Source organism: Arvicola amphibius, chromosome 10 (assembly GCF_903992535.2).
Source record: "Arvicola amphibius chromosome 10, mArvAmp1.2, whole genome shotgun sequence".
NCBI classification, from domain to species: domain Eukaryota; kingdom Metazoa; phylum Chordata; class Mammalia; order Rodentia; family Cricetidae; genus Arvicola; species Arvicola amphibius.
The window spans coordinates 80,860,619-80,882,508 of record NC_052056.1 but is presented as its reverse complement, the minus strand read 5'-3'; the positions used below and the strand labels follow the sequence as shown (position 1 = coordinate 80,882,508).

General features: G+C 46.7%; 2 protein-coding genes across 6 annotated transcripts in view; both read left to right on the top strand.

The window, feature by feature from the left end:
- Anapc5 (anaphase promoting complex subunit 5) overlaps positions 1 to 12,553 on the top strand; it is a 31,680-nt gene extending 19,127 nt beyond the window's left edge. For both annotated transcript variants that reach the window (XM_038345113.1, XM_038345112.1), the window contains exons 11-17: positions 1,021 to 1,156; positions 6,935 to 7,009; positions 9,360 to 9,481; positions 10,297 to 10,404; positions 10,483 to 10,630; positions 11,620 to 11,782; positions 12,224 to 12,553. In XM_038345113.1, the coding sequence (XP_038201041.1) occupies positions 1,021 to 1,156; positions 6,935 to 7,009; positions 9,360 to 9,481; positions 10,297 to 10,404; positions 10,483 to 10,630; positions 11,620 to 11,782; positions 12,224 to 12,435 (964 nt within the window). In that variant the 3' untranslated portion in view covers positions 12,436 to 12,553. The remainder of the gene's footprint in view (positions 1 to 1,020; positions 1,157 to 6,934; positions 7,010 to 9,359; positions 9,482 to 10,296; positions 10,405 to 10,482; positions 10,631 to 11,619; positions 11,783 to 12,223) is intronic.
- An 8,899-nt stretch (positions 12,554 to 21,452) lies between these two features.
- The window catches only part of Camkk2 (calcium/calmodulin dependent protein kinase kinase 2), a 48,116-nt gene continuing 47,678 nt past the window's right edge, over positions 21,453 to 21,890 (top strand). For all 4 annotated transcript variants that reach the window (XM_038345092.1, XM_038345090.1, XM_038345091.1 and 1 more), the window contains exon 1: positions 21,453 to 21,599. The gene's annotated coding sequence lies outside the window, so the exon portion shown is untranslated. The remainder of the gene's footprint in view (positions 21,600 to 21,890) is intronic.

Here is a 21,890-nt window from a genome sequence, read left to right as displayed (position 1 = left end):
GACTGCCAGAGCCGCGGAGGTGTGGAGCCTGTGGAGATAAGCAGGGCTATCACACTGGGCCTGTGCAAGGTTGTCCCCGTCGGAAGTTGTTCACAGAGGGGATTAGAGAAAATGCTTCGTCATCTGGAGACATTTTGTAGTCTGCACGAACTTGGCAAAGTCCTCCCCATGTACACGGTTTACTCTTCCCGGCTGCTCTGTGTATAACCGGTGGGTGATCTCTCATCTGGTTTGCACATTTGATCTCAAAATCCTGAGTGTAATTGACCAGTGACCAGCTGGGACTCAAACCCAGATCACCTGACCTGGAGCTGAGACTCCCCCTCCCCCTGTTCGCATGCTGCATGGCCTCCTTGTGCAAGTTCAGCATCCCTTCCCATAACTGCTTGTGTAGACAAGAGTGCTTCTCTGTTGAGGTGTTTTCTCTGGGATATCTCCAGCCTCTCTGTTTTCCACATAGCCACCTGTAGTTTGGAAGTAAACTTCTGAACCAGTTCTCTGGAGCCCTGTCTCAGTCTCATGCATCCCCTAGAAAGTCTGTTGTTTCTAGGAATTCAGTAATGAAAGGAAGCGCCTCTTTACCAGTCTTGTTTTTGTATTTCAGATAATTTTTTGGCACGGTGTGCTCTGAAACAGCTGCCGACACTGGCCACTGCCTGCATTGCCAGAGCAGCCGGTGCCAGGATGGCATCGGGTCTGAATTTACCCGTGAAACCTAATTAACATCCTGTGACCTCAGGGAACATCGTGGACGGGGCGGTGGGGGTGGGGATCTGGGTGCTGAGTGCTCCCAGGTGTGCTGGCCTACTCTGCATCTCCTTGGGGACTGCACACCCAGGATACTTCTGCTCTCCTCGGCATGAAGGCTGGAGAGCTGGCATGGGGAGGAGTTGCTTCCACACATCCAGAGCCACAAGAGTTAACTTTCTTGTGTCTCCACTGAGAATAACTGTAGGGTATGGCTCAGGGGCAGCCTGGGTCTGCTGCCTAAAGGGAAACTTGTCCCCTCTCCTCACCCAGCACCATGGCACTACAGCAAGCCCAGATGTTGCTGAGCATGAATAGTCTGGAGTCAGTGAATGCGGGCGTGCAGCAGAACAACACTGAGTCCTTTGCCGTCGCTCTCTGCCACCTCGCAGAGCTACATGCAGAACAGGTGGGTCTGCTGTGTTAGTTTGTGCTTTGTTGCTGTGGCAAAATTCTTGAGAAAACCAACTTGAAAGGAGGCACAGTACGTTATATCAGGTGCGCGTGGTGATAAGGATCTGTTTACCTTGTCCCAACATGGCCTCCAAGGGTGTGGCCCAAATGTTAATTGGAAGAGTGGCACCATCTCCCAGTGGGCTTTTGAGGAACATTTCAAATCCAGCTGCAGCACAGGTAGACTGACTGGTTTTGCTCTCGGGCTCTTCTTTCCTTTAGTGTTTGAGAAAGCTGTGTGTTGGATGAGTCTGTTTGGTGCAGTTGTTGAAGAATGGCGTTCCCCATGGAGGTGGTCTGCATGTGGAGTGTGCAGAAGTTTGTCAAAGGTTTCGACATCGGTGAAGGGAATAAGAGGTTGACCATTTGTCCTGAAACAGAACAGGCTGGGTATGGTGGCCACGCCTTCATTCTCAACACTGGACAGGCAGAGGCAGGTGGATCTCTGAATTTGAGGCCAACCTGGTCTACATAGTAAGTTCCGGGGCAACCAGGACTATGTAGAGACCCTGTCTCAAAAACAAGAACAACAACAAAAACAAAAAAGAAACAGAATAAAAGAAGAGATGGAAGCTGAATGCAGCAGAGGTGTCTGTGTGTGGAGGGGAGAGGAGGGGAGTATGGTAATGCAGCCGGAACAGTTAGCGGTGTGTGTGTGTGGAGGGGAGAGGAGGGGAGTATGGTAATGCAGCCGGAACAGTTGGCCAGTGTCACTCTCTTGTTCTGTGCCAACAAGCTGTGTTCAGTGTTGTCTGTGTGTTAGCTTGCAAAATCCTTTCAGAGCCTCAAGAATATGAGGTCCAGGCAGTTTAAATATCTACCCACCAGCACATGTCAGTTCTGTTTCTAACCCATGTTTGGCTGACCCAAAGTACAGTAGGAATTGCTTGTGACCTTGGCTTGTGTGGTGCACAGTTGTACGTAATTCTCTTTGTGGAGGTTAAATCAAGTCCTGATGCTCCAGGAGGAGACTGCAGCCCCGGGCCCACAAAGCAAGCTGCAGTCTGAGCAGGCCCTTCATGTCATTACTCCTCTCCAGCCTTTGCGGTCCCCGTCGTTGTGATGGAGTCCCAGCCTATACAGTGAAGACTTCTCCAACTTTAGTTTGCATCTTCTGGCCCTTCCTTAAACACAGGTTTGAGGTTGGGCTTTGATGGGTTCTGTCTGTCCCCATTGGTTTTTGTCTTCCTGTGCTGCCTGGGAAGTTCCACTCACCCTTTCCCAGGCCAAAGGGTAAAGTATCTGTGTTTATTACTCTCTGCTTTCTTCCAGGAATTTGATATGTTTAATCTTCCTAGGTTTCTTCCTTCCTTTTACTGGTGCCAGAGCTTCCTCTCATTCTTCGGGTGCTGTCTCTACATTGTCTTTTGAGACAGGGTTTCTCACTGGCCTGTGCCAGCAAGTCCTGAGAATCTGCCTGATTTGTTTCTCCAATGCTGGGATTACAAATTTATACAACCACACCCAGTGTTCTGATTTTCTTAATTTTTTGGGACTAAACTCAGATACTCATGCTTTAGTGTAAGCATTCAATCCCTGGCCTATCTCCCAGCCCTGCTTATGTAGTTCAGAGCTAACTTCAAATTGTTCTCTCGCCTTTGCCTCCTGGGCTTGCATCCACGACTGCAGGAACTGCCTAGCATCTTTCTTTCCTCCTGACCCCATGGTTAAGTGGCGAGTAAAGAATGAGCTCCAGGAACCTGTGGGACTTTTTTATCGTTGGTTTTGTTGGTTTTCTGTTTTTTGAGACAGGGTTTCTCTGTGTAGCCCTGGCTGTCCTGGAACTCACTCTGTAGACCAGGCTGGCTTCGAATTCACAGAGATCCACCTGCCTCTGCCTTCCAAGTGCTGGGATCAGAGGTGTGTGCTACCACTGACCAGCTCTGTGGGACTTTTTTTTTTTTTTTTTTTTGGTTTTTCGAGACAGGGTTTCCCTGTAGTTTCTAGAGCCTGTCCTGGAACTAGCTCTTGTAGACCAGGCTGGCCTCGAACTCAGAGATCCGCCTGCCTCTGCCTCCCGAGTGCTGGGATTAAAGGCATGCGCCACCACCGCCCGGCTCTCTGTGGGACTTTTTGAAGTGACATTGTTGCCACTGAGCTTTACTTTTCTCCCTCTCTCCCGCTCCCTCTCATGCTACTCCAGAACTTGAGGTTCTGCCTCATCTTGAGTTGCTGGAACCGCAGGTGTCCACCACCATGCTCAGCTGCTGCGGATGTGTAGATTAGTTCTTTTTCATTCTACTGAATTTGTGTGCTGCTTTGAAAAGTCTTAGTAATCCTGCCCCTTGGATTTTTTTTTTTTTTTTTTTTTTCATGGTTTATTTTTTTTATATTTAAAAATTTCCATCTCCTTCCCTCCTCCTCCCCCCCTCCCTCCCCTCCTCCTCCCCCTTCCTTCCCCTCCTTCTCCCCCTTCCCTCCCCTCCCCTCCACCCATACTTCCCCTCCCTCCTTTTCAAGGCCAAGGAGCCATCAGGGTTCCCCAGTCTATGCTAAGACCAATGTCCTCCCAACTCCCCCCAGGTTCAGGAAGGTGATCGATCAAGCTGAGAAGGCTCCCACAGAGCCCGTCCATGCAGAAGAATCAGAGCCCAGAGCCATTGTCCTTTGCTTCTCAGTCAGCCCCCGCTGTTGGCCACATTCAGAGAGACGGGTTTGGTCGCATGATCCATCAGACCCATTCCAACTGGAGTTGGTGATCTCCCATTAGTTCTGTCCCACCGTCTCCATGAGTGAACGCACCCCTCTCGTTCCTGACTTTCTCCCTCAAGTTCTCGCTCCTTCTGCTCCTCATCAGGACCTTGGGCGCTCAGTCCAGTGCTCCAATGTGGGGCTCAGTCACCTTCCCCATCTGTCGCCAGCTGGAGGTTCCCTCACGGTCCTGACTTTCTTTCTCATGTTCTCTCTCCTTCTGCTCCTCATCAGGACCTTGGGAGCTCAGTCCGGTGCTCCAATGTGGGGCTCTGTCATTTTCTTCATCTATCGTCAGGTGGAGGTTCAGTTCAGATGGAATGTCAGGGCACAGCCTGCCCCTTGGATTTGTATAATAGTTTTACCTTCCTTTCGTTTTCCTTTTTAGTCTTTTGTGATCCCACCATTATTTGCCAAGATGGGTTGGAAGCTTTTAATGACTGCTAGAACGATAGCAGCTTACTCGTTCTGTAGCTGCTTTAGCAAGACCTTTGATTTTAGAGTATCTGCCACATGTGTTTTCTGTGCTGAGAACTGCCGGGTGTTTAATGGCACCGGTTGGGCTGGCCACCTGTGGAAAGGCAGGCTTGTCTCAGCCTGGTTTATTCTTTTACTCCTTTTGTCTATGCTTCTGGAACTGGTTTCCAAATGAACTGGCTGTTGCACTGTGCTTGCCTGGGTGGCAGGACTGGGTGAGCATGGGGAGGCCTTTGTGACCTCCTGCAATCCAGAGGGACAAACTAAACTTCTCAAGGCGTCCGCACCTTTCTCTTCCCAAGTGACCTGGGTCATCATGTACCGTTCCTTTCTGAGCCTCAGAAATGGCAGGTGCATCTGAGCTATTTCCTAGAGGAAGAATGACTGCAGTGTGTACAAAGTTCTCTTTACTTGGTCTGAAGGTTGGACAGCCCATCTCAATACCAGCACAGCTCTCTGTGGCATTCATGAAGACAGTAGGCAGGATTGGCCTGTAAAAACCTTGGAAGATAAATGATTATTGCTATAGTTCATTGTGGGTTTCACTTCAGATTAAAGCTCAGTTGTGTGATAGCTCTACACAGTGCACTCCTTGGTGGAAAGATGAACATTCGTGACTAAAAAGACAGCACCTTACAGTACACATGTCTGTAAGGAGGTATGACTGGGTTCACAGAAGAACATGGATGTCAAAATAAGAGAGAGAAAACTCAGTTTTGTTGAAATTAAATTTAAGACCATTGTAGCTCTTTGAGGTGGCTCAGTGGGTAAAGAGTGGGTAAAGGCTTTGCTGCCAAGCCTGCCAACCTGAGCTTGATCCTTGGAGCTCACATGGTGGAAAAAGAGGACCAGCTTCTCCTGGTTTTCCTCTGACCTGCACACTAAATAAATAATGTCAAATAGCCGGGAAGTGGTGGTACACACCTTTAATCCCAGTACCAGGAGGCAGAGGCAGGCGAATGGATCTCTGAATTTGAGACCACTATGGTCTACAGAGCGAGTTCCAGGACATGCTCCAAAAACTACAGAGAAACTCTGTCTTGAAAAACTATTAAAAGAAGGAGAAGGAGAAAGAAAGGAAAATGCTAATATGGATTTAATATGTATTATTACTGGAAAGATCTGGAACTCAAAAAATATTTGTTTTGGCAGATGTGGAGGAGCACACCTTTAATTCCAGCACTTGGGAGGTGAAGCAGTAGGCAGACGTAGACAGATCTCTGTTCTTCTAAGGCCAGCCTACATACTGTGTTCCAGGCTAACCAGGGCTATACAGTGAGATCCCATCAAAAAAACAAAACCCTACAATATAGGGATTTCTGACCATGCAGTTAGTATTGTACATATTTGACAATTAATATGCATAGTTATTTTGGGTTCTTCTATTTTTTTTATATTTAGGTATAAAAGAGACTTGGAAGGAAATATGCCAAGCAGGTCTGTGATTGTCTTTGAAATGGATTATAAGTATAACTGGGTTTTGGGGCTGGAGGAAGAGGCTCAGCTGTTAAGAGCACTGACTGCTCTTCCAGAGGGCCCAGGTTCAATTCCCAGCACCCACATGGCAGCTCACAACGATCTGTAAATCCAGGATCCAACACCCTTGCAACAACATACATGCAGGAAAAACAAATGTGTACAAAATAAAAATAAATTATTAAAAAAGAACTCTAAAAAATAAATAGCTGGGTTTTTTGAGATGAATATTATTCCTTGTGACCCTGGCTGCCCTGGAGCTCACCAGGTAGGAAAACCTGGCCTGGAACTCAAAACTCTTGTTTTGTCTCTGCCTCCTAAGTTCTGGCATTGCAGCCATGAGCCTCCAGGCCTACTCTAATTTGTTTTTCGTCCTAGAAAGCACTTTTTATAGCCTGTCTTCAAAATAACTTTTAAGTCAGGCATAGTGGTATGCTCCTATAGTTTCGGCGCTTGGGAGGTAGAGGCAGGAAGAACAGAGTTCGTGGCCAGGCTTAACTACATATTGCCGTCTAGCCAGTCTAAATTACAATGAGACCCTGTCTTTTTTGGTTTTGTTTTTGTTGTGTTAAGACAGAATTTCTCTGAGTAACAGCTCTGACTGCCCTAGAACTCAATTTGTGGACCAGGCTGGCCTTGAACTTCTAAAGATCTGCCTGCCTCTGCCTCTCGAGTGCTGGGATTAAAGGCCTATGCCACCACCGGCCAGCTGAGTCCCTGTCTTCTTCAACATGAGGCTAAGTGTAGACATTCCTTGAATGGATTCTGTTCTGTGGTACAGATAACACCTGTGCAAATTGTGTCTGTATGTATCTGAACCCAGTTGAGTACAGAGTTTGATAATAATTATATTTACAGAAAGTAGTTTTTACAATTAAAGTTCACATTTTAACAAGGAAAAAGATTTAAGAGAAAGTGTGAAATTCATTAGAATGTATAGAAAAGAAAGAGATAACTTACTGTGACCTTCAGCCCTCTGAGTATTCTACCTGCTGATGAAGATCAGGTAGATTATGTGAACCTGTTGGGTGTGTGAGCAGGTATAACTTCAGTTCTGGTATGTCAATCAAATCACGCTTTTCTATTTTAGGGTTGTTTTGCTGCTGCCGCTGAAGTATTAAAGCACTTGAGGGAGCGATTTCCACCCAACAGTCAGCATGCCCAGGTAATCTGCCTTTTGTGCCAACGGATTTATTTCTGAAAAGAATGCTTTTACATTCAGTGGTGGCACACGCCTTCAATTCCAGCACTCAGGAGGCAGAGGCAGGTGGATATCAATTCTGGGGACAGGCTCCAAAGCTACAACCCTGTCTTGAAAAAAAAAAAAAAAACCAAACAAACAAAAGCGTGGGGGTGGTATTTTAGAGTCTTCCCTCAGAAAAACATTAAGCTACAAAGGAAGTTGTTGATCTAGATATGTGCTTTAATGGTAAAGTACCTGCCAGGCATCCACAAGGTCCTAGTTCTGTTCTTAGCACTGCAGAAAAGTAGGTAGAAAGAATGTGTGCAGGTGATGTTCCTCGTCTGTACTAAGCTTACACATAGCCCATTGGGCTGGAAAGGTCCCTCAGTGGTTACTGTACTGTTCTTGCACAGGACCTGAGTTTAGTTTCCAACTCCCATGTCAGGCAGCTCACAATCGTTTATGACTCCAGCTCTAGGGGATCTGATAGCCTCTTCGATACTCTGCAGGCACTAGTACCCACATGCTAATATCCACACGCAGACACATACGTGAATTGGAAAAGGAAACAAAGCAAGTGGGGAGTGGATGCTGTCAGTGCTTGTCGTTTACTCTTTACTCTTGGGGGACCCGCCGCCCATCTCCCAAGTAAATCACACTCCTTATAAATGCCCGTCCTTAGCTTCTCTTAACTTAAATTATCCCTTCTATCTTTTTCCTCTGGGATTTTGCCTTTTTCTTTTTCTGTATACTCTTCTTCTCTGTGTCTTGCTGGGTGGCTGGCCCCTAAAGTCTTCTTCCTTTTGCTCCTCCATCCTCTTTTCTCTTCTACTTCTGTTTATTCTCTGTGCCTGCCAACTGCCCCCTCCCGTTCCTTCTCCTGCCTTGCTGTTGACTGTTGAGCTCTTTATTAGCCCTATCAGGTGTTTTAGACAGGCGAAGTAAACACAACTCACGGAGCTAAACAAATGTAGCATAAAGAATGCAACACATCTTTGCATCACTAAACAAGTGTTCTACAGCATAAACAAATGAAACCCGTCTTCAAATAATATTCCACAACAGGATGTATTTTCTCACACTTAATGGGAGGCAGAAACAGGCAGATCTCTGATAATGAAGCCAGCCTGGTCTATGTAATGAGTTCCGTGTCATCCAGGGATACATAGTGAGACCCTGCCTCAAAAAACAAAGCAAACCAAGCTCAGGCCAGGGATGTGACTCAGTGGTAGCCTGCTTGCTTAGCACGCACAAAGTTTGAATTCTATCCCTGGCACTACATAAATTGGATGGGATGGTAGATGCCTATAAGTCCAATATTCAGGAGCTAGAAGCAGGGTGGACGATCAGAAGTTTAAAATCATGGGCTGGGGACGTAAGCTCAGTGACAGAACCCTTGCTTGGTATCCTCAATGCCCTGGTTCAATCACCAGTACCAAATAGACACACACAGAGACTCACACGTTTATAACCAGGTTCTAGCAAGATATCTCAGTGGTTGTAAGAACACTTTCTTGTGTTGTAAAAGACCTGGGTTTAGTTCCCATCATCTTTATGGCAGCTCACAACTTCTACGACTATAGCTCCAGAGGATTCAGCAATCCTCTTCGGGCCTCCAAGGGTGCTAGCTATGCAAGTGGGGCACTTACATATGTAAAGGCAAAACTCCCATACACAAACTAAAAATAAATTATTTTAAAAGTTCAAAGTCATCCAGGACTGTATGTACATTTTGAGGCTAGCCTGCAATACATGAGTCCCTGCCTCAAAATTAGAAACCAAACAGCTCTATTCTGTATATTGTTTAAGGGTATTATAAAAGTATAGGAAACATGAATGGGAATGGCAGACAACAGATCAATTGCCTAGTATGGAAAACAGGAGGGAAATAGAATTTGCTGAGAATTTCAGTAGAATTTAAGGGCATTATTGTAAAGCACAGTGTGAGCTGATAAAATAGACATGTATCTGTTTTGTGTGTGTTTGTTCTGCACAGCAACATCTGCACGGTTCAGGCTGGCCTTGGACTCTTGATCCCCTGCCTGCTTCCCCAAGTGCTGGATTGCAAGTGTTCCCCACCACTGAATGTGGGCTTCTCTTTGCCTTTTTTTACTTGCTTGTAACATTAGATAGATAGAGAGAGAGAAAGAGAGGGAGAGAGAGAGAGAGAGAGAGAGAGAGAGAGAGAGAGAGAGAGAGAGAGAGAGAGAGAGAGAGAACCTCAAATGAAAATGCATGTATGTGAATTGTTAGGATGTTTGCTAAGCAAACCAATATACTTTGATAAATGTGAATATTTTTCTTTTTGTCTTTAATTCTTTTTTCTTACTAGTTATGGATGCTATGTGATCAAAAAATACAGTTTGACAGAGCAATGAATGATGGCAAATTCCATTTGGCTGATTCACTCGTTACAGGAATCACAGCGCTTAATGGCATAGAAGGTGTATATAGGTGAGAAACTTGGAAAGCTGTCACCACAAAACCTGGAGCTGATTCCAGGTCTTCTGCAAGAGAAACAAGTGCTTTTCAATGCCGAGCCTCTCCAGAATGTTTTCAATAGCTTTATATTTACTGTGCTTTTGTGTGCGCATTAATTTGCTTTCAGCTTTAACTGAAAAAGTCAAGGCTTTTTTTTTCTGTTTCATTTAGGAAATAAGAAAATAGATAATCAGTAGCTAGGTCTGTTAGCACATGCCTTGAATCCCAGTGCTAAGGAGGCAGAGGCAGATGGATCCCTGTGAGTTCTAGGACAATTGGTTTATATAATGAGTTTCAGGATAGCCAAAGTGCACACATGAAGATCATAGAACAAATTTTAGGAGTTAGTTCTTTTCTTCCACTATGTGGGTCCCAGGGATTGAACTCAGGTCATCGGGCTTGAAGAGGCCTTTGCCTGTTCAACTTTCTTGCTGGTCCAGTTAGACTTCTCTTCTGTGCATATGCGTATCTATGCATCAACTGGTTTTCTGAGGCAGGGTCTCTTGCTGGCCTCGGATTTGCTGGATAGCTGAGGATGTCTTTGAATCCATCCTCTTGTCTATGATCTGTTAAGATCACAGTCGGTGGTAGCAGCTGCTGTTGCTCCTTTTCAGTTTCTGCCTTCTTCTCTTCTTCCTTTTCTTTTAACAAAAATTAAATCAGGCAGTTTTCCCCTTTAGAGGTTAGCAGTCTTGCTGAGGAAATAGAGCCTTGATCCCAAAATGGTTATAGTTGAAGCACTTGCAGACATCTGCATAACCACCCCTGTTTGTGTTTGGTTGTTTCAGAAAAGCTGTCGTAATGCAGGCTCAGAACCAGATGACAGAGGCACACAGACTTCTACAGAAGCTGCTGACATACTGTCAGAAACTAAAGAACACAGAGATGGTGATCAGGTAAGTAGTCCCTCAGGTGTCTTACTGGTGGTGTGTGTGGTGGTGTATCTTCTCATCCCGTTTCCTTTCTGTGGTCAGCGTCCTCCTGTCAGTGGCAGAGCTGTATTGGCGATCTTCCTCTCCGACCATTGCCATGCCTGTGCTCCTGGAAGCTCTAGCCCTCTCCAAAGAATACCGGTTACAGTACTTGGCCTCTGAAACTGTGCTCAACTTGGCTTATGCCCAGGTAAGCCAGTTTGGTTTTTCCTGTGGTGGGGGACTGTGGGATGAGGGTGTATTACGTTTATGTGTATTTGTATATGCTTATGTATATGGGGTGTATATGTGTGTGCATGTGAGTACCAAAGTCAGCCTTAAATGTCATTTATTAAGAGCTGTCCACCTGTGGGGCTGACAATGTTTAGCCTTATATCAATAGTGCAACATTATATGTACTTTTTTGAGGCAGGGGTTGAGACAGGGTTTCTCTGCGTAGCTCTGGCTGTCCTCAAACTCACTCTGTAGACCAGGCTGGCCTGGAACTCACAGAGATCTGCCTGCCTCTGCCTCCCAAGTGTTGGGATTAAAGGCATGTGCCGCTGCTGCCCAGTTTATATGTATGTTATTTTTTAAGATCCGGTCTCTGTAACCCAGGCTAGCCTCAGACATATGGCACTCCTGCCTTGGTCTCTCTAGTATGGGGACTAGGTATCCATCGCCAAGTCCTTCTCTATGATGTTTAGATTATTCTGAATGTATAGTTCCTTCCCTCCTCTCTGGTGCTGGGTTCAAATTAGGAAGTTAGAGTCATCACGGGCTTCTTCCAACGTGTCTGTCATTACTAAGTCTTTGTGTGTGGTACCTGCCTGTAATCTCATCACTTAGAGACAGGTTGGAGAACTACTACATTTATGAAGCCTGCCCAGGCTACACAGGGAGTTGCAGTCCAGCCTGGTCTACAATAGTAAGGTCTTATCATAAACAAAAGAAACCCAAACCCGAATAAAGCAGTACAAAAAGAAGGAATAGGACAAAGCTTTCTATAATATGAATGAACACTGCCTGCTGGATTTCTTGTAGAAATCATATTGTTGTGTGCCTGTATTCTCTGGTAATGTGTTGTTTAGGATGAGGTAGCCTGTGTCGTGGAGAAGATAAGTCAGAGATAACCATTCAGGAGAAAACACCCAGAACCTAGCCCTTCTTGGTAGTGGGCACAGCACATTTCTCTTTCAGCTCATCCTTGGAATCCCAGAACAAGCTTTAACCCTTCTCCACATGGCCATTGAGCCCATCCTGGCTGATGGGGCTATCCTGGATAAAGGCCGTGCCATGTTCTTAGTGTCCAAGTGCCAAGTGGCTTCAGCAGCTTCCTATGGTCCAGTGAAGAAAGCAGAAGGTAGGAGCTGTATGAAGGTTGTTGGGTTGGCCAGCAGTTGCACCTGCCTGCTGCCATTTCACCAGCCCTGGCATTCTAATTATTGTAAAATTTGTTTATTTTATGTGTACATATATTTATATGTATGTACCACATGTATGCCTGGTGCCATGAATCCCCTGGAACTGGAGTTACAAACAGGTGTGAGCTGCCATGTGGGTGCTGGGGATTGAACCTGGGTCCTTTGAACCATCTCTCCAGTCCCAGCATGCTAATTTTTAATGTTAAAAGAAATGAAACAAAACTTTCCATAGTATGGTGTTTTCCCATATTTTAATGAGTGGAACATATAAGAATACCTACTATATGGTGACTCTAAATAGCAAATTTTGAAAATTGAAGTGTTAAATGTTGATTTCCCTCCCATTCTCTCCCCCACCCCCATCCCACCCCTATTATCAGCTCTGGAGGCTGCAATCGAGAACCTCAATGAAGCCAAGAACTACTTTGCAAAGGTGGACTGTAGAGAGCGCATCAGGGATGTTGCTTACTTCCAGGCCAGACTGTACCATGCCCTGGGCAAGACCCAGGAGAGGAACCGGTGTGCCATGATCTTCCGGCAGCTGCATCAGGAGTTGCCCTCCCATGGGGTGCCCTTGATTAACCATCTCTAGAAATGACTCCCTGCTGGCTGTTGTGTAGCTATCACACTCTGGGCTTGTTCATGTCCCTCCCTGTCCTTAAGTGGTGATCGTCACATGTTATCTTGCCAATAAACTGTTTTGGTCCGTTTGTCTGAAGTGTTTTTCTGGGTTGAATTACAGTATCTTTGTAAGAGCTGCGTGTATCCTCTCAAGAGATCTGCTTATACGGGGCTTGGTGGCACAGGCTTTGATCCCAGCACTTGGGAGATAGAGGCAGGCTGATCTACATGGTCTGCATAGGGAGGTCAAGGCCAGCCAGTGCTACAGAGAGAGAGATGGCACATAAAAGTGGAGGAGGCATGGTTGCTGTCTGCTATCCCAGCACTCAGGAGACAGAGGGGATTGTCCAAGCAAGCTGGCTAGTGAGAATAGCAGAGTCAGGGAGAGAAACTGAGGCTCAGTCACATGGAGAGTGATGGAGAGGATACCTAGCCTCAGTCAGCCTCCCCTCCCCTCACACAGGCACATGAGCCCTCGTGTGGCCACAAAGTTGCTTTAAAAAGAAGGTTTAGGGCTGACAAAAATGTGTCATTGGGTATAGGAGCTTGCCACACAGATCGGACACCCAAATTGTATCCCCTCAACCCATATAAAAGATGGAAGGAGAAAACCAACTCCATAGTGGTGCCTTTTGGCTGCCATGCATGTGCCTGCATGTTCTGACACATGGCACACACACATCCCTGATAAAAAGGTCTTCTGGTTTGTTGTGCTTTTTGTTAGTTTTTTTCAGTGTAGAGAATCCAACCCAGGGCAAGTGCTCTGCCACCCAGCTATATCCCAGCCCTCAGCAGGCTTTCACGAGTCTTGGGTTTGCTCTGCAGCTTCCCTTTCTGCCAACCCTGGCGAGTTCTTGTGTTTGGTGTTCAAAACAGGGTTTCTCTGTGTAGCCCTGGCTGTCCTGGAACTTGCTCTGTAAACCAAGATGACCTCAAACTCAAAGAGATCCTCCTGCCACTGCATCCTGAGTGCTGGGATTAAAGGTGTGTGCCACCACCACTGCCTGGCCAGGAGAAGGTATCTTTATTTACTTTATGATATTAAAACCAGTAACATATTTCACAACCAATTTTCTGTGTGTTGTTCTACGTGCATGTGCTTTTCTATATGGAAATGAGAAGTTATGATAAGTCTAGAAATTCAGAAGAAAATAATAGAAGAGAGGGTCTGAGGCTTGGAAGGACCTAGAAGCTGTCAAACACTGATTTACATATGCCAACCCTACGGTTAAGCAGAGACAACTATCATCATGTGTTCGTGAATGTCCTCCTCTTGACACAAGGAAATGCCTGCATTTCAAAGCCAAAGCAGCCCACACCCAAACAGCTCTCAAAGCCACAAGGAACCAAGCAAATTTTGCAGCTTCTGTCATTGGCTCTTTCTCTGTTAAATTTAAACTTCCTAATGAGAAACAGTTTCTCTCTGAGGCAGTGAAAAACAACTTCATCCGCCAGAGAGTGTTTGCTGGCCAAAGACAGCTGCTTTGGAAATGGGCTCAGGGTAGACTCAGAGATACTAATTTGAGTGTTGATGTTTGAAAATCTTTCCTTTAGTTTCTGTGGAAGTTGTATTTATAGAAATGAAATCACAATAATGGCTGTGTAGTAAAAAAAAAAAAAAGCCAGAAACTATAGTGAATTGTTTATTTTCTTTTATGGTTTGGTTCTCTCTCTCTCTCTCTCTCTCTCTCTCTCTCTCTCTCTCTTTCCCCTCCCTCCACCCTCTCTCACGCCCTCACCCTCTCTCTCTCTCTCTCTCTCTCTCTCTCTCTCTCTCTCTCTCTCTCTCTCTCTCTCTCTCTCTCACTCTCCCTCCCAGGCTGGTCTCGAACTCACAGAGATCCGCCTGCCTCTGCTTACTGCCCAGCTCTTGGTTTGTTTTTCTTAGACATGGCTCAGGCTGACCTCAAACTTGGATCTTGCTACCTCAGTCTCCCTGGAGTGCTAGGTAAATGGGTGTATGCCACGGTATCTGGCGGGTTCCTGTTTGTGGGGTGGGAAGACAGTGCTGGGGTGACACAGCACCTCACACATGTTGAGCATGTATTTTACCACGTGCTGCACCACCAGCCCTTGTTACTAGTTTTTGTGTAGCCGGACTCCATGTCCATCAGCATAAAAACTCAGGGCTGCCAAGATGAATCAGGACTGACTGGAATTTGTAGGGCTGCATGAAAAATAAAAATGAGAGGTTTCTTGTATAAAAATTCCTGGTGTTAGGCTGTAGCTCAGTAGTGCATGAGGATCTGGGATTTATTTTCTCCTAAAAAAAAAAAAAATCCTGTAAAAGATAAAAATGGCAACAGTAGTCCTTGGTTTTTTGAGACAAAGTCTCACTATACAGCCCTTGCCAGCCTAGAACTTACTGTGTGGACCAGACTGGCCTCAAACAACAGAGATCCGTCTGCTTCTGCCTTCCAAGTGCTGGGAAAAAGGCATGTGCCACCACTATCACCCATTGCACCACTACATCTTAGGTCCATGTTCTGAGGCCTTTCTGAGCACAGCCAGGTCTGCCTTCACCCACAAAGTCACCTGTCTGGCCCTGCGCTCAATTGGCTGACTTCATCTTGGCAAGGAAGAAGTCCCCGAATCCAAAGTTAGCAAGCAACCTGTTGTTCCCAGCTGTCTGTGACTCAGCCTCCTAAGCTGGTCTTCAGGAGGAGACAGTAAGTCAAATGGAAAATGGAAATATCAGAGTGACCCCAAAACACAACTATCTGGGTGATAGTTAACTGGCTTCCCCCCACTCCAATGGAGAGTGTGGTGGAAGGAAGTTGGAAATTATGCTCTATATAATGGCGTAATTCCAGGGGGTTTCACATCAAAGTTCTCAGAATGGGCTGTCTGGTTAAGTGGGAAGGGGTCTGGTGAGAAAGGAATTAAAGTTTTATAGTCATTAGTATTTGGGTCTCTTCCAGAGGCCTTCAGAAACTGTCCTCAAAGGAAAGGGGAACCCCAGTGGGCACTCTACTTAGCAGATTTGGTGGTGTGCTTTTTGACCTGGATGAGAATAGGTAACATTTACAGAGTGGTTAAGAGCACTTGCTCTTCCAGAGGACCCAAGTTCAGTTCCCAGCACCCCCAATATTAGGCAGCTTTAAATATTAAACTGCATTTAACTATAGCTCCAGGGAATACAAGGTTGCCTTTTTGGCATCTGCACATATCACACATGTGACAGAGATAATATAAATAACAATATATTTTTTAAAATTTTGAGACAGGGTCTCTCTCTCTCTCTCTCTCTCTCTCTCTCTCTCTCTCAGGCTTTTTTGAAACAGGGTCTCTCTGTGTAATAGCCTTGACTGTACTGGAACTCACTTTGTAAACCAGGCTGGCCTCAAACCCACAGAGATCTGCCTGCCTCTGCCTCCCAAGTGCTGGGCTTAAAGGTGTGTGCCATCACTGCCTGGCACAACAGTCTTAAAAACTGGGCAATAGCATTCATTCAGTTTAACAGATAAAAGTAGGCTGTAGGGAGATGAAATCACTTGCCCAAGGTCACACACCTAGCAAGTTGTAGAACTGGGATCCTAACCTCTCTACATTACCCAGATCGACTATTCTGGAAGGTCCTGTGTTTTTGTGAACATGTTTCCTGTTTGTTGACTAATAGTGTCATTTATCTAGTAGCCAGCATGTACTAGACACCACTAAAAACTTTAAACACCATCTCCAACACTGTAAGCATAGTAACCTCTCCCTTTAACCAATGAGAAAACCAGATTCCTGACACTGTGGCCTATGTCATCCCTGGTAAGGACATGGTAAGCCTGGCAAGGTAAGGACCAGACAGTCCTTGGTGTGGCAGCCTCTACTGCCTGATGCTTTTCCTCTGTCCCCAGCAGTCTTTGCCTTCATCCGTATGCCTGGACTGTTTCTACTTGTTTTGAGTATTCAATCGTGTCCTGGCGTTTTGCTTCTTGCAAATATGTGCATGGATAGATGAAGAGCTCTCTCATAAACCCTCTCATCTTTTATGATGACATTTGTATTGCTGCCTTAAAAACCTATCATTTCACTGCCTGTGGAAGGTAGCTTTTCAGGCTCTCTTTAGCTGTTCTGTTGAAGGTAACCCAATGAATCAACTTCATTGGTGATATGAATCCCACTCTCTTGTTCTAGATATTCAAGCCTACGTGGCAGAACATTCCCATGAATAACGTGAGTAGAACACAGGCTACCTCAGGAAGGAGGGGCAAAACCTTGAAAGGACGTTGTGAAGCCATCCTCATGGGAGAGAAAATGATAAAGTCTTAGATTTCCATGCCTCCCCCCTCTACAGGGTTTGAGTTTTCTTTAAAAAATAAGACTCGGATGCTGTGTTTACTTATTTTCCTGGCAATCTGTGTTGTCAGGACAACAAGATCTGTTTGCCTAGAATAGGATTTTCTGATGTTCTTGGAGGGGGAGATGAAAGCGCAAAGCTAACTCTTGTTTTCGTATCTGTAGGAAGAAAATGGTTTCCTTGTGTGGGATGGCTCCTAGCACAAGAGGAGCTGAATGGCAATGACAGGCAATTACAGTGTTCTGCACTTTATTCTAATTTGCTTTAATAAGAACGGCACATAAACTGATGGGATTTTTAGCACCGTGCTAAGCATATCGGTAGTTAGCTTCAGTGAGCACTTGTGTGCTAGGCACTGAGCTCGTATCGTCACACACGTTATATTGTATTGAAACCCCAGACCAGGTCTGTGAGCTCCGTACTATTAGTGTCCCGATCTGACAGCTGATGAAAGCAAACGGAGAGAGACCAGATCAATGGCCCAAGCTTACAGACCTGGTCATTAGTGGATGCGAGGCTTGACTGAAGTCCATCTTATTCCAGAGCCACTGCCTTTCAACCTCTGTGCTGAGTTATGCAAATGTTCTGCATGTGATACCTGCCTGAACTGCAGGAATTTACAGTTGAAGGGTCAGACAAACATACAAGTGAAGCCGGGCCGTGGTGGTGCACATCTTTAATCCCAGCACTTGGGAGTCAGAGGCAGGCGGATCTCTGGGAGTTTGAGGCCAACCTGGTCTACAGAGTGAGTTCCAGGACAGCCAGGGCTACACAGAGAAACCCTGTCTTGAAAAACCAAACCAAAGCCGGGCGGTGGTGGCGCACGCCTTTAATCCCAGCACTCGGGAGGCAGGCGGATCTCTGTGAGTTCGAGGCCAGCCTGGTCTACAAGAGCTAGTTCCAGGACAGGCTCTAAAAAAGATGCAGAGAAACCCTGTCTCGAAAAACCAAAAAAAAAAAAAAAAAAGAAAGAAAAACCAAACCAAACAAACGATAAAAAACACAAGTGGGGCTCAGATCATATAGTTTAGTGGTAAAGTGTTTACCTAGCATGTACAAGACCCTTGGTTTGATTCCCCAGCACCACAAATCAAAACCATAAATGAAGAAGAAAAGAATAAAGACAAGAAGGTTGGCTGAGCATTAAATAATCTAACTGCCCTTAGACGTTAAGAGAGGGAGCCAGATGTCAGATCCTCTGGAACTGGAGTTACAGGCAGTTGTGAGCCATTATGTGGGTGCTGGGAACCAAACCCAGGGATTCTGCCAGAGCAGAGTGCTCTTAATGGCTCGGATGTATCTCCAGCCCTTGTACAGACATTTTAAACCTTTCTTTTTTTTTTTCTTTTTTCTTTTTCTGGTTTTTCGAGACAGGGTTTCTCTGCAGCTTTTTTAGAGCCTGTCCTGGAACTCACTCTGTAGACCAGCCTGGCCTCAAACTCACAGAGATCTGCCTGCCTCTGCCTCCCAAGTGCTGAGATTAAAGATGTGTGCCACCACTGCCCGGCAAGCATTTAAATTTATACTGAATTTCTGCCTGTGTTATCTACATTGTTATAATAAAACATGGGCAATTTAGTAAAACATGACATAGTCATACAGAATTGTTCATTTAAACAAATAACAGGAAAGAACACCAGGGTCTATTTTTTAAAAAGATTTATTTATTTAGTATATATACAACATTCCTTCCATGTTGCCAGAAGAGGGCACGAGATATCATTATAGATGGCTGTGAGCCACCATGTGGTTGCTGGGAATTGAACTCAGGACCTCTGGAAGAGCAGCCAGTGCTCTTAACCTCTGAGCCATCTCTCCAGCCCACCAGGGTCTATTTTTAATTACTCTAGGAAAGCAGGGTTGCCTGAGAATTTTTTTTAATAGGCTGAATCAATGAGTTTGCCGGACTTATTTAGAAGAGCATGGGAGACCTCGAAACAGCTGCATCACTTCAACATGCCCCCTCCTTATGGGGAACACCTCACAGAGTGCCCCCTAAACGGCAATACACAAGAAATTATATGAAAATCACTCTTGGTGTTTATAAATAAAGCTTTAATAGGAATGCTGCTACACATCCATTGATTTGTTGTTGTCTGTGGTTGCTGATAGCAGAGCTGAGTCATCACTGTAGAGAGCACAGGGTAGATCCGGAAATGTTGACCTTATGGTCTTTTACAGAGAATGTCAACTCCTGCCTTAGCATTCATGACTCCAAATCTCCCCGGCCAATTAGCCCTGACAGATATTTGAGGTGGGGGGGCATACATTACAGAAAATACAGAACTGTGTACCCCACCTCGCATTGACTGTCGTCAGCATTTTGCAATTTGCTTCACAAATATTTATAGAGGAAATAAAAGAAGTATTATAACATCTTCCCATGCTTGCTGTCTCCTTTCTCCTTCCCTCCTTTCCTTCATTTGTTTATTTATTATTTTTGGTTTTTCGAGACAGGGTTTATCTGTGTAGTCCTGGCTGACCTGGAACTTGCTCTGTAGACCAGGCAGGCCTCGAATTCACAGAGATCCGCCTGCCTCTGCCTCCCGAGTGCTGGGATTAAAGACATTTGCCACCACCGCCCATCTTATTTTGTTTTGTCTTTTTTGTTTTTTTTTTTTTTGTTTTTTTTTGTTTTTTTGGTTTTTCGAGACAGGGTTTCTTCTGTAGCTTTTGGAGACTGTCCCGGAACTAGCTCTTGTAGCCCAGGTTGGCCTCGAACTCACAGAGATCCGCCTGCCTCTGCCTCCCGAGTGCTGGGATTAAAGGCGTGCGTCACCACCACCCGGCTTGTTTTGTCTTTTTTGAAACAGGATCTATGTAGTCCTGGTTGCCCTGTAACTCCCTACGTAGGCCAGGCGGGCCTTTAACTTATGGTGATCCTCCTGTCCCTGCCTCCCAAGAATCTAAGTCTATGCACCACATGCATGCATTGCCCGAGAAGGCCAGAAGAGGGCATCCTATCCCATGGAACTGGAGTTCCAAAAGATCGTGACCTGTCATGTGGGTGCTTGAAATTGAACCCAGGTCCTCTGCAAGAACAGCTGGTGCTCTTAACTACTGAGCCATCTCTCCAGGCCCCACCCTTAATTTTTAGACCATGCTAGTACCTCCTACACGCTAGGCAAGTACTCAACCTCTGAGCTACATGTCTATCTTCCTACTTCCTTCTTGGTGTCAGACTGTCATGAATCTAACATGAACCAATTCTCTTTGACTTTTATATTTTTTGGATAAACATGTGTCCTTAAGAAATACGCCATGTGGGCATCACAGAACATGCTGCTAGCCTCCTGAAATCAGAGCGGCTGTGTTTAACTCTGCAAGAGCCCCTCACAAGCGGGAGAAGGCTTACCAATCCTTCAGGGAAGGAGTAGGGAGAAAGCCTTTAGATCTTCACTGGAGATTTCCCATTCGCTCTCTCCTTCCCTCTGGTGCCCACCCCAACCTGCACATGGCCCTAGGAGATGACAGAGTATATAGGAGGGGGAGGCAAGCGAAGGAGAACTCCACCTATGTCGCTTTTGGCAGGTCAACATCCATGCTGGAAATGAGTAAGACCAATAATAAACTCATTGGTTCACCAAGCTGGGCTTGGACAGAACTGTGTCTTTGATCTGTTGTAGGCGCCCTATTTTGGGTGAATAGATGTTTGTTCATGTCTCCCCAGGCAGTCACTCCAGAGTGGGGCTTAAAAATACACACTGCGTAATGCTGTATTCTGCAGCTTGCTCTTTTACTCTACGTGTTTTTGTGCTCTTTTCATTGTGGGTACAGTAGAGATAACCGTCCTTAACCATTGTGTACTATTCCACCAAGTCTCGCTCTATTTGCTATTCCTAACAAATAAATGTGAGGATGTTGAGCAATATCAGAGGTGACAATCTCATAAGAACGCCCACTGAGTTTATTTGTCCGCTCCTTGGAATTGTTTGTGAATGCCTCTGCAGCCTAGAAACACTGGAATAATTTACTAACGAGGACTGGAAGTCGACCCAGTTGACAAAGAGCTTTGAATCCTCGGTGAGTTTGATGTTTCAACCTGATTCCCTTTTGGCTGCCGGCAGGGACTTGCGGACAGTCACTGGTGAACATCCAAGTCTGAGTTCACTGACCCCCACCCCCAAGGCCACGGGGTCAGCGAGCCTTTGAAATACTCTTTTACTTCAACGTTGTTATCCAACTGGGAGACTAAAGGAGCTTAAGGCTCCTGCAAAGTCAAACCCCAAAAGGGTAGAGTGTTTAGCCAGAATAGGATGTGTTTCATCACAGGCATCTAAGCAACCTTATGGGGAGACCCAGAACTTCACTGGGCCATACAGAGTACAGATGCATTTTACGGCAGCCTACAGCAGTGGTCAGTGGGGAGGCGGCTGCGGAAAGGGCTTCCCCATAATGGGCGTTGCCCCGAAATCTAGGGAGGGAACCGCCAGACAGGCTCCTGGGTTTCCCCACCGCCTTTGGGGAACTTCTCCACGCTCAAAAACAAAGCGGCATGGAGCAGCTGGCAGAGACCGAGACCCACTCACAAACTTGCGGCCTCTGCGCCCCTGCGCGGGTCGGGCCTCGCTTCCTGCCACCGGACGCCTCCTTCCCCCCACCAACCTCGCCTCCGCCCCGGTGCTACTTAAGTCCCCGCGGGACCCGGCGCGCGGCCGAGGCTGCGGCGGGCACGCGCTCTTCCACGCCGGCTCCTTGACCAATCAGCGCGGAGCCCGAGGCGCCGCCGCGCGCGAGCCGAAGCCCGGGCGGCTCCTCTCGCGGGGAGCCGAACCGGACCGAACTGAGCCGAGCCAAGCCGAGCCGGGGGCGCAGAGCGCGGGAGGCGGCGGCGCGGAGCTCAGGTGAGCTGGCCCGGGGCGGGGCGGGCCGGGCGGGCCGGGCGGGCGTGGGGGGACACGCAGCCGCCCTGTGGGTCTCTGGGTCCGGGGCGCGCGCGGCGCCGGTAGACACAGCCCAGAGGCGGGCCCCGAGGGGACCCCACGTGCGCCGCCCCGCGCCCCGCCACGTGGAGGGCTGCGCCCCCTTCCCCCGGGCCTCCGGAGCGGGGCGGCGCTTGGGCCCGAGCGGTAGGGGCCGGCCTGGAGTTCCGCACCGAGGTCGGCCGGCAGGGGCGGTCCTGGGTCCAGGCGACG